Source organism: Falco peregrinus, chromosome 2 (genome assembly GCF_023634155.1).
Source record: "Falco peregrinus isolate bFalPer1 chromosome 2, bFalPer1.pri, whole genome shotgun sequence".
Lineage (NCBI taxonomy): Eukaryota > Metazoa > Chordata > Aves > Falconiformes > Falconidae > Falco > Falco peregrinus.
This window is the reverse complement of record NC_073722.1, coordinates 51,602,899-51,618,897: the sequence shown is the minus strand read 5'-3', so window position 1 is coordinate 51,618,897 and position 15,999 is coordinate 51,602,899. Positions and strand designations below refer to the sequence as shown.

The following is a 15,999-nucleotide window of genomic DNA, read 5'->3' as shown; positions in this document are numbered from 1 at the left end:
CATCCTAGAGAGATCCTAGGAGGAAAATAATAATTTAGTGTTCAGTGCACAATTTGGATATTTTACAATCAATGAGAAGTACAAAATAAAAATTTTTAGGAATTCTATCCATTCAATGGGTATTGATAAACCTAAACATGGAACAGAGAAAGGTCATGTGGAAATAGTGTGTGAGCCCCCAGTTTATTACAGGGGAACAGAATTAGATTTCACATGCAACCTAAGTTCTGTTCATTCTTTGTTTCTGAGCTCCTGACTTTGCAATTTAACATCCTTTTCCATTGGGGGGGTGGGGGCAGGGGGGAAGGGCTGGTTTGGTTGTATTTTCTTTTTTATAATACCACATCTAGCAGTTGGAATGGGCTCTTACACAATAGTACATTATGCCAGTGTATCTCTCCCAAAAAGACAAGTCTGCTAGAACTTTTCATGTATATGAGCTGCAGACAAATGTTTTTGACATCTAGATAAATATCTCTGTGTTTTTATTGAGACATTACAGATTTTAGTCACTTACGAGGTTTTAATTAAACCTGTATTTAAAAGAAGGCAACAACTAGAAGAATTGACTTGTTCTTGCAACAGGAGTGCTGAAAAGAGTTTTAAAAATATTAGCTGTATTTAAAGAAGTAAATATTAAGTGTTTTTATTATTTTTATATTATAGTGCTTATATTAAGGGCTAACACTTTATTTACAATGAAAGCAAAACCAGGCAGGCAGTAAAGCTTTTTGGACTAGTAAGATCATGTGGAACTCACACCAAAAATAGCTCTTCAGACTGCTCGAGTACTGAACTGTCTGTGTGACCTTTCCAATGTGTTTTTGTTTTCTCTCTTCTACTGGGGAAAGCTACCTACCCACACTCCTCCTCAGGGATTATCTCAAATTGTAGCAAGTTTGCCAATACAGCTGGTATCATCACTGTTACCTGACAGTGAAATTATATGTTCTGAACAATAGAAACATAACATTTCAGAGGTCAGTATTGCTAGATTCTAGTTTCTTTCACTTACATTGCATCTTCAGAGAGGAGTGCTTTATATTTTAAGTAATGTATTGTGGCCTGAAACTTTATGCAGCCCCAGTCCTTTAAGTTGAAGGATAGCAAAAATGAAACTACAGAAGAAATAAATAGAATAAGTAGGGCCAGACTTTGATCTCTGGCCTATACTTGGGCTTTGAAGTGTTCAAAGGCTGTAATTGCAGAAGATCTAGACACATATTTAAAGTCAACTTACCAAGTATGTTGCTACAAATTGATCTGGCAAAGCACATCTGACTATTTTTTGGATAATTATTTGCAGTTACCTTTATGAAATGTATCTTTGAAAGCATTAGTAAATAAGTAGAACATAAACACTTGTGAATACACTTCCATCGTCCATGGGTAAGAGAAGGGGAAGGACAGAAAAAATAATTAATTCAGTTGGACTTCTAACAGTTGGACTTGATGATCTTAAAGGTCTTTTCCAACCTGAACAGTTCTATGATTCTGTGACTTTTTAGCTTGGATGCCATCTGACTAAATCACCCAAACTCTTCTTGTGGGTGAAACAGCTTCAGCAATTGAAAACCGCTCATATGGGACTAGTTGAAATAAAACCACCAGAAGATGTTTGTTTTCCTAGGCTTAAACCTGTTCTGCATCAGAAGGAATTTAAATAATTCTGTCCTTCAGGCATTGAAGAGTGTCATATCTTAGAGCACCAACTATTTAACATGACTAATGTCAGTTTTGCCTAACTAAAAGCTGTACTGTCCCTTTTAACCCTTCTGTCTTTCTTGCCTTCATTCATTTCATATCAGCACCTTTGAAGGTGTGCCTATGAGGTGTTGTGCTACATCGGATTTCCACAGTACTTTGCAAAATAAGTATTTTTATTAACACATCACCATAGCCACTAAAACAAGATATTATTTGTACTGCAGTTGCATGTGGGCAGCAGGTAGAATTCCAGGTCTCATGTGCTCATGTCTCTGTTGCATTTTAAATGACCTTGTGTGCCTTGAACCAAAACATTTAAACTGTTCCATCTACAAAACCTGGTCTTTTTAACTCAAGCATTAGTGGCACTGGATTTTAGCTCTGGGGGTCAGTCACTGGCCCAGTGTTTTCAGTGGGACATGGTTCTCTCACTGGCATCATGGAGACCTGCAGTGAAACAGCTCCAAAGGACTGGCACAGGGTTCACTTTGTCACCTGTCTCTCTCTGTCCCTCTTTGTCCCTCCATTAGGAACTGTACTATAAAGCTTCCCATGCTTTAGCAGAGTTGGTGACGGAGCTGTTTCTTCAGATCCTGCCTGTTGTGACCGGCCTCTCTGTAAGAGAATGTGAGCTTCTGAAAGAGGAATGGCAGGAGAATTTGGTCCCTCTGGAGAAATGGGAGACCCACCACCAGAGACGCTGGAAGCTTTTCCAGGAGCAGCTATTGCAAGAAAAAAAAGTAAGACCCGTATTACATTCTGGGGCCCTAGGGTCTAAAAACAGAGATATGGAAAAAAGTTATCAAGATACTTCTCTGTAGGGAATATTTTGTATATAAATACACAGCCCAGATCTAGATACAGGTCTGGACTTGGGATGGACAGTTTGACATGCAGTATGGAGTGAATATAGATGCTGTGCATGTAGACTTGCATAGAGGAGTCAGAGAGTAATCACTAGACATCTGTCCACAGTGTTTGACAGCTTTGTCAGCATATAAACAATTTTTGGCAAGGCTGCTGCCTGATGTCCTCAGCTCTTGAGCATCTACAGAAACGGTTCAAAAGAACCTTCATCTGGTCTGTTTGGAGAGGGTGTATGTGAGTGTGCTTTACAGGAAAGGAGGCCTTACAACGGCAAATGTTCCTTAATAATTTTTATATATTAATACTATAATAATTGGAAACATATGATACACACTTTATATAAAGCTAACTCTTCACTCTGAGAAGGTGAAGAAACACATCCAGCTTTCCTGATCTGTTTGTGCTCAGCACACAGGGCATTGACACTAGAGGAGGAAAGCAACAACAGTAAATGCAGAGACAGGTATCTTCAGCATTAAGCTGGAACCCAATACACCTTCAGTTTATTCATGCAGTGAATATGCCTCTATTAGCACCGCTTTGAAGACTAATACAGCTAAGGCAAAGAAAGACCTTGTCTATACAAAGGTGTGTCGGTTCTTATATTGTGTGCTGCAATGTATAGAGTAATTGGAGCTTCTTAAAAAGGTTGGCAGAGTTCTTTAACACTGGCAAAATCATACTTTTTCCTACCCTCATTCTCCAAAGCGCCTGGACAATCCAGTACATGGTTAATAAGGCACTGGTTGAGGCCCTAATTATTACTGACTGCTGCTGTAGGGTGTTTAAATTTTCCACCCACTCGTATTTAGGGTTCTTTCATAAAGCCCTGTGATTCAGGAAACTGTGGGCTTCCTACTAAATCTGGTAGAGCAGTTTTCTGATTGGTGGTTTTAGAACACCCTTGGGAATACAAAAATAGAACTATTTCTTGGCAATTCATAGCCATTTCCTTTTTTTCTTCTCTATTTTCCTTAGTCTGGAGTTATACCAACATGCACCTCCCTGATAATTTTGTATTTACTTTATTGTAACTCACCTGTTATCTCAACTATTTTGAAAAACAATTCTTCTTGCCTCTTCTGTTTCTGTGTCACAGGGATATCTAGCAAACTGAACTGAAATATGCTTGGGACTGACTACTGATGCCTGTGAATCCGCTCATGTGCTTTAAGTTAAAGGCAGGCATTTGTGTTTTCTAGTACTGCTGGCTGGCATTTAGTGTTTGCATTTGGCATAGCTATACCTTCAGTGATTAATGAAACAATGTCTTGACCTCATTTTTTTTTTTTTTTTTTTTTAATTTTGCACCTTTTTACCAAGGATTGGATTCAATACCTGACTTGGCAAGTTTAAACTTCTGGGTTGCTGTTCATTCTCACATTCATCAAGGTTTCACAAATTGCCTGGCTTTGTATGTGAATGACCTGAGCAGCCTGATCTCGTAGGTGACCTACAAGCATGTCTCATAGTGTATGGAGCCCAAAGCACCATGGTGGTATCTGCTGTCATTAAAAAACACAGTCAGAGAAGGAGGAGGTTCTAGTGTGCAACTCAGTAGCCTCAGAAGTCAGAGTGCATGTTAGGGCACCTCTGCTCTGGTCCTCCCACTGTCCCATTGAACCTCAGCCATTGTTCAGGGCCACAGAGGAGGCAGTTTAACAGCTACAAGACTCTCCATAGAGGGGGAGATTTCAGGTCTGAAGTTCTGTTCCAGAAATGCTGTTCATGCATTTGCCTGTTACTGTCATTGAGCACAGTATTGATTGGAGAAACCACACCCTGGGAATTTTTCTCAAGGAATTAGTAGGACTAGGTCATCTCCAGCGCTCCGTTGCTGGATAGTAGCTCTTTGGGCAGCACTGTATGATGGATTCATTGTATGTGAATTCAGGCCTTGCAGTCATGCCCAGGCATAGGTTATTTGAATTAGAATGTTGATTTTCCATCAGTTTCAGTGTACCGTAGCGTTCATAATACAAAGCAGATGACTTCCTAGCGGGGAAAAAAAAACCCCAACAGAATAAAGGGTTTGCTGACATTATTAACAGTAATTACTGAGCTATAGAGGAATTCAGTTAGCAATGACAGAGCTCTCACATTGGTCTCTGGGTCACCAGCACTGCAGTTGAGCCTTATTCAATATAAACATTTCCTGAGCGGAAGACAGACCTGTTGTAAGGACAAGTGATTCTGTGGGATAAATTTCTAGAAGAGACAAGGGTTTCTTCTAGCAGGAAAATGTGTGATTCCTCAAGATGATATACTTTGCAGGAGTTAAGTAGCTCTTTTAACTTAATACATGTGGCTTTTTGGAAGTGGTTTAAACTAAACTGGAAAAAAAGTCTGTTGTATTTCCAAAGAGACCATGCAGGGAGACAGCTAGTCCACCAAAGCTAGGCTGGCAGATTTTCCTGTATAAAGCCTGAAAAACATCACACAACCCATTATATTACCTTCAAATGCAAAGTGCATGTCTCAGCCCTTTCTTAGTATAAACACAGCAGCATTTACATTTGAGCAGTAAGCTGACACATCCTACAAAAAGGAGAAATTGGTTTCCACCTTAAGAAGAGAGATTGGACGTTTGTGACAGGTAATCATGTCATTTAGGAGATCCCATAGATGTTATAGTGCTGAATATGACAGGAGATCCATAAATCAGCATTCATATTGACAGGCCTTTCAGTTTATCAGGCATTTTCCAGCAGCAGATATGTCTTCCATCTGCCTCTTGATAATGTACTATACTAAGAGTTACGCAGTCACCTGCTTTACAGACTTGGGAATTCTAACACCAGAAGGGTTTTTCACCAGGCTATTTATGTCAGCTTTTCAAGGTGGCTCAAAAAGGAATATTTCTCATTTACTTGAACTGCATATTATTTTTGTAGATTATCTTTCCTAGCATTTATACATATCTGGAACATGATGTCCTTTGAGGAAACAGAATCTTTTTTACAATTGAAAATAAAAAATCAGTTTCATATTTAACTTTGCCTTATACACTTGAGGATGTGAGCGAGGCAAATGGGAATAAATGACTAATGAAAATAAATTTTGAGCATTTTACCACATAGCCCCTACCTCATGATTTCTGTAGATGAGCTCTCCTCTCCTGCCTGGGTGGCGGTTACAGGGAGCAGACGTCTGCACCAGGCTAGGTACTTGCTTGGCATTCTGTGTGCATTGCACCCCATCTACAGGCTGTTAGGGGGAAATTGCTTTCTTTCGATTTCCTGAATAATCTGGACTAAAAATGTCAAACTGAGAGTTGCAGGAAAAAGAGTGATTTTACTTGGGTCTAATTTGCTGCTGTATCTGAGATCTAACTCAAAATACTTTATGGACTTCATTACCTATGAAAGGCATATTCCTCATCTTTATTGTCGGAGAGTAATACCTAACATTAACAGTGCTGCAGGTCTTGTTGCCAGGAAGCAAAACAAGAAATTTACAGAGTAAAAAGGGGTGAGATTTCCATCCATTCCCTCATCATTGCTTGACACCCAGAAAGCTGAATTGGCATCTGTTTACTAGTTTTGACACTGTGTGCGTTTTACTTCTTTCTCTTTGCTTTATACTCTTTTTTTCATAGCCGTTGGAATGACTCTTCAGGAAGCCAGACATTCATTTGTTGGAGCTTTACTCTCCTCCGCATTTACCATGCTTTTGTCACTGGTTTTACTGGTTAAATGCAGGAATCGGAGCCTGAGCTCTGTTCCAGCCACTGAGTCTGTGTCCGAGCAAAGTAAGGCCATTTCCAAGATCAGGAAAGCTTAGAGAGACACCTGGCAATTTGTCCCAGCATTGGAAGATTGGTACAGCACAAAGCCTGACCTTTCCATCTGTCTTGATGAAATAATTGTTTTGCGTTTTTTCAGCCATACGCCAGCAGCCTCAAATTAAGATTCCCAGAGGATCTTTGCTGGTGCATTTGTGCCTGTATCCATGAGTTCTAGTATTTCGGAGATGGAAAATACCTAGCCCTCACATCCCATCCCAGTGAGCTGCTGAAGCGTTTCTTCCAATAAAACATAAAATATTCTGTGTATTCCCAGCTGATCTTTCTGATCCTTCACTTCTTGATCATCTTCCCATTAGGAAGAGACTTTTGAGAGAAAACACTGGTTTAGTATTTTGTCCAGATCTCAGTCTTCCTTATTCTTAAATGTGTAATAGTTCCCCTCCTTTCCTCTTTGTTCTCTTCCTACTTATATGGCTGATATACTTGTGCTGTTCAGTTTAATAATTGTGTGCCAGGGGGATTTACTGCTGTATTCTGATCTTTCCATTGGTCTCAGGGAGGTGAAGAGACCTTATATAAATTCTGCATACAGTTTACCTTAAATGCACTCTAAATGGAAAAGGCGACTCATTCTTTTCCTTTAGAAGAAACTGTTCATCATTACAGAACTAGGCTATTTCTCCCTAAACAGAAGTAAACTGTTAGTAAAGACTGCAATCTCTGTCTTTGTTATCATCCTGAGTACCTTTTTGCATAGGATATACTGATAGCAGCAGAAGTGTTAAATTTTGGGTTCTTGGCTGCAATATTATATCATTTACCATTCCAATTGTAATTCAGAAGATGTCTCCTGTCCTCTCTGTCTTGGTGGTCTATACCCTCATGCTGTTTGACAGCAAGTGCACAGACAGGCCCTTCAAGAGCGACTTCTCAGTGAATAACCAGGTCTCCAAAATCTGATGGGAGGCCACATCGGAGCCACAGCCTGTCTCTCACTGAAAAGAGAAATCCTTCTAGAAGGTAAAATGTTATTTTTAGCCCTTCTTTTGACTGCTGAAAGAGACATTAAAATACACAATGCGATGAGTCTACGAGGCATTATGCAGAGAGGTGTGAAACACTAGAAAGCCATATCCACAGAGCTGCTAAAGGGAAATACTGGTGCAGTTATTACTGCAAGCAAGTTTTTGCCATCTGTCATGATGATACCTGGAGGCCTGATAGACCTTAATTTGACACTAGCAGCATGCAGTCAGAGAAGGCACTGGGCTTAGCTGTGCTCTGTGATTCTAAGGATCAAATCAGTTGAGGTCTGGCTACACAGTTATGTCTTGCGGCTCTTTCCAAGAGCAGCCTGGTGGGCTCCCCAGCACCCTACAGACTTTCAGGCTGTGCTGCTCATGCTCACCTGTACTCTTTCCATCTGTCACCTGTTGTTGACTGCCCATCTGTCTTTCTCAGGTGTACTGCTCAGGAGCATGTGTTTTGGTAAGGTTTTCTGCATGGAGGGGGGTCAATTAGATGTGTGGCTGTGTATGCAAGAGAGAAAGCGCTATCCAGAAAAGAAATACATTTTTATTTTAAAGCCAAAGATTATGTGGTTTCTGGTGTTCTGCACTTCCAGGGGGAGTTCATTCTGTGCTCACAGATAAAGCCTCTCTCCTGCACAAGTCACTGCTTCCCAAGGGAAAAACTATGAAATCCTGTAGGAAGGCCCATTACCACCCCTAATTCCTGACACTAACAATTGTGCAATTGCATATCTAATTCTTTGCTAGGCATACTGATCTAGTGAAACCTTGCTGTCTGCAATAATAGAAAATTTAGTCCCTCATGTTCTGAATGAAGCCAGAACATGAAGTGAAGCTGTCAGAGAGCCTGAGTATTGTATTTAATTCAGGGCTCTGCATGTGTCTGCAGGCAACCTGCATTTATCCAGCTGCCAGTGTAGCCTAAAATATACTTTTAATCTCACAGTAATGGAGTTTGGGCCTTACAACCATTTCATCTTATGACTTACTATTCCAAAACTATTACTAAGTTCTGGCAATATGCTAAACAAAATCTTGAAGTCTGTATCTCCAAAAAGTTTACAGTCTAATGGCAAATCCATCAAAACATTCAAAGATTAAATTATTTGATCTAAATATCACCCTGAAGGAGCTGTGAACTTGCATAAACCTGATCATGCAGCCTCCATTTGTAACCATCAACACTGTACTATACACAAAAGTGTGATGGAAGATGGTATCTTTATTCTTTTCAGTGAAAATAACAATTACATTTTCTACTAGTGAAAAAAAAACCAAACAAAAAGCAACTTGCTTATAAGAGTCAATGCAATATTTTGTGCCTTTTATGGCACAAAATTTATTTGTGCTCTTTGTATCTTGTTCCTCTGTTGCTGAAACTGGAAAATCTGTAGGAGACAGCTCAGGGTTGATCCAAACCAGTGCAAAGCCACTCTTTCTTTTCAGTGAGCTTTGTTTAAGACTTTGATCACTGAGAAAAAAAATACTCCTAAGTAGAATAATTTTAATTCAGCATGAGTTTGTTTCTGGGAGGAGGGGGTTGATTTTTTTTTTTTTAGCAAAATTAACATCTAATAAACCACTGTTTACTAATGGGGTGACTAGAATGACTGAAAGCAGTGTATCTTATGATTGTAATTTTTTCCCCCTGCTTTTAGCTATGGATAAAGGAATATGCTCTGTCTGCTGTGATGCAAAAGCACCTGTCTGAGAAACAAGAGAAGATAATTCAAGGTGTCGTAAGCAGACTAGGGTGCCTCAGTGATGAGTAAGTATAGTTTTGTCAGTAAGCAGTGGGGTAAAAACGCACTGCTGCATGCACAGATAAAAACTTGTCTACATTACATTGTGGAAAGCAGTGTTGAGGGATTATGAGCATCTTCAGACAAAGAGGCAATTACTCTAGTTTTTGTCTGAGTATCTAAAAAAACCCAAGGATATAATGAATTCTGGTAAGTAGAAAGAGTCTTCTGTGATTTGTCAAGTAGTGTTCTTTCTGTGTATATACTCCTATGTTTGTGAGTGATTTCTAATCTTGAACCAGCCTCTCTTTGCACTCTTTATGTCACATTGGAGTTGGATATTCTTCAAGATGAAATGTTCAGTCCAGCACCACTGAGCTCTGCCCTTGCTTTCTGCTGTTACAGTACCACTGACCATCACTTTGCATGATAACGATTCCTCTCTTGCATTGTGTTGATTTCCACCAAGGAAACTTTTAGTTTTATCTCACAGCTTAACATTTCTTTGATAGAGTTGGTTCTCAAAAACCCACAATTCTGTGTTACCTGGCTTGTTTTGTTTACAATAACAAATGGCTTCATTTACCATGGTCTTCACATGACCAAAGATCAGAGCATTTGAAAACTGGTCTATATGGAATATTAGCATTACTGCCATTGCACTCCTGTATGTTGGATCTACTTTTCACTTCAAACTATTTTCACGTTCTGCGACTGCAATATTTCCCAACATTAGGTATCTAGAGAGCTTACAATGCCTTGTATATACACAGGCACAATGTCATCAAAAATGTGCACACAGATTTCACTCACCTGGTCCAGAATCAACCTCTAAATTTGCTCTCCTGATTAAAATTCACCACAAACTTGCTTCAGCCATGTCTGCCCTGGCAGCTAACACTAGCCTCTTCGGAGTGTGCCTCCTTGTTAATCCAAGGATATGCTGTCCTGCATTTTCTTGAAATAACTTCCCTGTGGTGCTGATTACATTCTATTTTCATCTTATTTCAAGTCTCCTATTAAAAAAACCAACCTTTTTGTTATGTAATTATAGATTTTCTGTTTTCTTCCTATTTTTAACTTCAGTGCAACAGAACTATAAGTTTATCGCAGCAGTACCCATTCTTCACACCTGAACAGCTTTCCAAGGCATGCTTTGTATGAGAAGACATTATACAGAATGAATAGTAACTTGTCATCGTCAACTGATGAACACAAGTGTGCCAAATCAGCAAGCAGGTTATCTGATTGATTTTTAATGGTCCCTTTTACAGGTCTGTTAACTATATATTGCAAAAACATCGGCTTCTGCTGTGTTCAGTACTCAGAAGGTTAACCCTCCGAAGAGTTGGAATGGCAGCCCTGGCCTGCATGAGACTGTCCAGAAAGAAGAGCTTGCTTCAGGAACTGAGAGAACAACATGCCCTGCAGAAGGGATCCTACCCCTGCCAAGATGAGGACCAGTGGCAGTTACAAAAGGCAGTGGTAAGTACAGTGTCCAGGTAGTTTTTCTCCAGAGGTCTCATATGCTGTGATGTCTGGCATTAGAAGTTGCCGTAGAAAATGACAAAAAATAAAAATGTTCAAGTTCCAAATAGAAAGGAAAATACTCTCTGTCAAAAATGTACCCACTGCTGGCATAGGAGGTGCCCGAGAGTTCCTGTTTTAGTTTGGGCAGACATTTTAAATTCCCTAATACCTCGTTTATCTACTGGATAGCTGTGATACGTGTTATCGTATCTTATTTAGCTGTTTATTTTATGTGAAAATACCAATGAAAGAAGGCATGCCAGCATACATAGAGGACTTCTACACAAGTTACTGCTTTTGGAGTAAAATAAACACCTACTAATTCTGCTAGGGATTGTAATACGCACTTGAATAATTCTTACTTGAGCATCCAAAGAAATTCTTCCCTCCACCAGACCTAGCAAGTCCTTCTATACTGCCATCATTTTTCATTCTTCTTCCTCTGTCCATGAAATGCTCAGTATCCATTTCCCTGACCACCTTCTAAATAATCTGGCTTCTGGAGGTCAAGGAGATGGGAGAAGGTTTAATGGATTTTTAGACTTGATGTTCCCACAGTTGCTTTCAGATCTGTTTGTGACTGTAATTTTTAGGGTTAATCCATCAAGTGTTGGTTATTTACCTATCTGCATTGGACATTTACCTAGAACACCACGGAATTTCAGATTTCAGCCTCAGAGGACACTCCTGGAGGGTGTCAGTTATAGTCTCTGCCCAACCCACTGCTGCTGCACATATGGGTTGAACCTATCTGAGACTTTGCAGCTCTGTGCTCCATGCTGTCACTGTGTAATTAGCTGAGAGATATTTTGCATCCCTCTAATTCTGATTTGCATAATAAATCCCCTAATTCTCCACTTGGAAGAGGAATAAGGAAATTCTGTCAGCTGCCATTTTCATGTTTGATACTTCTGTTAAAGTAGTTCCTCTTAAGTATGAAAATCTCAAAATCTCATTAACTTTCAGAAGAAATAAAATATAAAATAATACAAGTGCATACGACTGCATTCCTCTTATGTGCTTCCCACTACTCCCTCTCACTTAGCTCCCACAGGGATGTTAATTGATGCAATCACTGCATTCCCTAACAAAAATGAAACGTCCCCAGGTATTACTGTTTCTTTGGCCTCTCTCCATTACAGCCTCTTTCTAGCACTAGCTCAAACCCATCTCACAAGGAAGTACCTAACAGTACACATGTAAGATCCTTGCTGCCAAAGGAGTAGAGCCTAACTGAGGAATTGTGAAAAGTCAGAGACAAAACAATGTTACTAACAACCTCCAAAACTAGAACCTATTATAAGGAGTTAAGGAAAAAGTTAATGTACAGATACTCAGCCAGAGTTTTAGCATGCCGTGTTGTTTGAACTAAACTTACTTTTAGCTTGGGCTAATTATAGATTGGTAGACAGTGTCATGTCTGTCTTGATTTCATATAAAATGTGAAACACTAAAGAATCCTAGCTTGGACATGATAACATGACATTAGGTCTCTTAAAAGAAAAAGAGAAATGATTTAATGAAGTTCTGGCTGTCTAAAAAAAATAGTCAAAAACATATGTATAAGCTATAAAAGAAGACATGTCAGAATAACCCATCGTTAATAGAGAGATCGTTATTTTTGACAGATGAATATGCACAGAGCAGGTTCTTTTTCTACTTGCATTACTTATTTCCAAGAGGGCATCAAATAGGTACTGTCAAATCCCCCAGAGTAATTTAATGTTATTTAGCCTTAAATGAGAATATTAGTGTAAGAAGGACATCAGCAACTCAATAGATGGCAATCTATGGAAGACTAATACACATGACGCAGACAGAACAGGTTGTGCTGGTGAGTGTATACTATTGTGTGCTAAAGAGAGCGTAGAGGGAGAGTGCGTTTAAAAAGAAGCATAGAAAATGATGGCAAGGATGGTCCAAAGACCTCAAGAGACTAGAACTCTTCAGCCTAAAACAGAGGTATCTTCTGGATTATCATAGGTTTTAAAGCTGGCATGAAATATGTGAGTAGGGAACAATTTTTCACTTGTTTCTAATAAAAGAAGAGACCTCCGAGCAAAGCTATTAGATGGCAGGTTAAAAATTAAAAAATGTGTGGATAAGCTGTAGAACTTATCACCACAGCATGCTGTATATGCCAAGAGTGCAAATGGTTTCCAAGTGCTATTAAACACGTTCATGACCTTTCCCAATATTTTTATATATATAAAAAAGAATATTCTGAGTATTAAAGCAGTAACATTCTGAATGGGTATAGGACTTTCTTTTAAAGTGAAGTTGTTTTTCAGCCTTTTTAAATGGCAGTACTATATTTTTGTCTGATTACCAGGAGTCCCACATTCTGGAAGAGGAGGAGAAGCTCGAGGAAGAAACACAGCAAATCCATTTAGAATTTCACCAGCAGCTAGTCACAGAAATCCAAGAAGCTCTTCAGTTTCTTCAGCAGCATATGGAGCAGGTGATTGGGCAGACACTGCTGCAGCATGCGCGAAGGGAAGCTGGAAAAAAGAGTTCAAATGATGGACAGGACTTTAAGGTATGAAAACGTTCACTAGCGGTTTTCCAAACAGAATGAGCGTTGCTTTGCTGAAATGGAAAGCAATTTCATTTATGCATTACCCTACACCTAGAATTGTCAGCAAGAGACCATTACAATGTGGGCTAAAACTGAAGGTACCTTGCAAAGTATTTACAAAGTAACAGTTACGTAGAAGTATAGTATTTTCTAGTGACTTGCTGCAGCAGCCAAAAGAGGTTTTATTAAGCCAAACCCTGGAACATAAAAAAAATTGAGAGAGTTCTTGGTGGCAGAATAACAAAAATGAGGCAGAAATTGAGGTGGCTATCTATTGATGAAGGTTTTATGGTTAATTAGTAGTATTTTTATATTAACAGTTTAATATTAGTTCATAGATAAATAATTAAATAAAAATAAAACTTGCTTCTTAGGTTAATAAATTGTTCCAAACTATTTGGATTTTCTGTATAATGGAAAGTTGTAGTAGAGCTGCACATATATTGATTTACTTCGCTGGTAGTCAGGTTGACAGGAAAAATGGACTATAGTGATTGAACAGGTAGGGGAATGGCCCCTTCCCAGAAGAAAGGTTTTACTGTAATTCTTCATGTTGAAATGTTCCATGGATGAACAGAAATACCTGTTTTCCAGCATCTCAGCCTGCCACATTTTTAAAGCACAAAATTCACAGTTTTCTGGGCACTTACAAAATTAGATTGGATCTACAGTTTTAGACAGATCAAAACTAAGTTTTGGACTTAGAAAATGAATTGTGACTTGTACTGTGTAATGCAGGAGAGACTGGTAGAAGCTGCTGTAGAAAGTGTGTATGGGACCAGCGATAATATCAATAGACTGGTGCAAAACTACTATCAACAGTTAGGAAAAATCACAGAAGGCTATGAAGGGAAAAAGCTTCAACAACTGAAATCCTTACGAGGTATGTATGGTATTGACAACTATAAGATAATTCTGGGTTTTTTTTAACAGATAAATTAATGTTCTTATCACTGTGAAGATTGCTTTTTAAGATAACAGAAATCTGTTCTTTAAAGTAAGCAGCAAAGCAAAATGAATGTGTAGGTCCATTTCCATCTCTGAAGGAAAAGTGTTAGAACTCTTACTGTTAATTACTTGAATTACGGTCGTAGATGCAGGACCCTGTTACTCTGTAAATTTGGGGCAGACACACACAGAATGATGACCCAGTGTTGGAGTTTATAGTTTAACCATGAACTCTGGTTTACCAGGCTAAGATCAGAGATACCACCATAGTCATAACCACCAGCAGTTGATTTTCTGGTGCTGAAAACAGCAGCACAAGACAGAAGAATTCAGAAAGCAAAGAACTATGCAAGTTTTAGGTTGTACAGCCAACGTCTACCATGGACACTGTTCAGTAATTCATATTAATATATGCAAATAAAACGAATCAATGAATCAGATATTCATGGCATAGAGAGAGGGTATATGACAGGTACCTGCAAGCTGAATCTTTCCCTTAGAAGGGAGGAGATCTGGGTTTGCCATCCCTGCTCCCGTGTTAGAAAACTTAAAACGTCATTGGCAGTACACTTCCTCTGAGGTGACTGCTGTCAGCTTTGTGGGGTAGATTTTTGTATTCCTTGCTTTTTTTTGGCTCAGTGAAATGTTGTTGTCTCTGAAATTGAGGAAGTGCGTTAGAGGAGACACCAAAAAGCCAAGCCTGCCCATCCTGGAACACTCTGTGAGCTACTGCATTATTTCTTAACCTGTCAACCATGACCCTCTCACAGGTTGTGAAACTGCTGAAGAGGTTTATGAACGGCTGGATTTCACATAAATACAGGCAGTTTCTCCTGGAATTATTTTTAATCGATTAGTTCTTTCAGGAGAGGAGAACAAAAGCAAGCTATGATTATTGATTTCTTTTGTAAACACATTCACATCCCCTGGATGAAGACTGTTGGCATTAAATGAAGTTAGCAAGCTCACAAAATGGCAATAGCTAAGTATTTGAGGCACACGGAATAGATTTTTTTTTCCCCCTAAAAATAGAGTTAGCAATTTTAAATAGAAGAGATTCTTTAACCACGGAAGAGTTTTTGAAGAGGAACAGGCATATCCACTCAAGGCTGAGATCCAGAGATGAGTTGGTAGGAAGGATTTGTGAGCCCCAGAAGAAGCTAGATATGCTCACTGGTTATAAGACAGAACCAGCCTGTTCTGCACTGCCCTGTTGCGAACGTTGAAGACTTCAATATTGCAAGCTGAAGTACTAGGGTAGGGCAAAATCTTTGCAGGGATTTTTGACAATCTGTATTTTAGACATTGGCAGCTAGCAAGGCAGTTACGTAAGTTCTCACAAAGTCCCTCTAAAGACCTCTTTAGACCTGATTCAGCCAACCACAATGTCTAAAATCCCTTTGATTTGAGTTCCTTTAAGCAGGTGTTAAAACTGAAGCCTCTTCCAGAGCACTCCTCTGATCTGAGCTGAGATGTATGTCATTACACACTTGAATGTTCTGTTTCATCGGTGTTCTCATATTGCATTCAACTGGTCTCCCCATTAGTTTGTGAGACCTAGAATACCACTCACTAGAACCACAGACAGCCTTCTGGTGGTTGCTCATTTAGATTATTTTTTCTGATCGTTTGTGTGGATATATTACTGTTTCAGTGTATTTGTGTTCCATGTACTACAAGAAAGACAATTACATGTCTAAGCAGAGCACATTTTCCTTTCAACTGAAGAAAAAGAAAATCCTGCTGCAATGTAAGCCTACACACATGAGGGAGGATGAGAGTATTTATGTTGGTAATAAAAACAGGAGTGTTTAAATTTGGTGGCCAAAGAGAAACCCAGCTGAAAAT

The 15,999-nt window shown here is 39.2% G+C and overlaps 1 protein-coding gene across 9 annotated transcripts in view; it reads left to right on the top strand.

The window, feature by feature from the left end:
- The window catches only part of EVC (EvC ciliary complex subunit 1), an 81,054-nt gene that overhangs the window by 31,477 nt on the left and 33,578 nt on the right, over nt 1-15,999 (top strand). For all 9 annotated transcript variants that reach the window (XM_055797341.1, XM_055797339.1, XM_055797340.1 and 6 more), the window contains 5 exons: nt 2,238-2,447; nt 9,012-9,121; nt 10,370-10,580; nt 12,958-13,164; nt 13,942-14,086. In XM_055797341.1, coding sequence (XP_055653316.1) covers nt 2,238-2,447; nt 9,012-9,121; nt 10,370-10,580; nt 12,958-13,164; nt 13,942-14,086 — 883 coding nt within the window. The remainder of the gene's footprint in view (nt 1-2,237; nt 2,448-9,011; nt 9,122-10,369; nt 10,581-12,957; nt 13,165-13,941; nt 14,087-15,999) is intronic.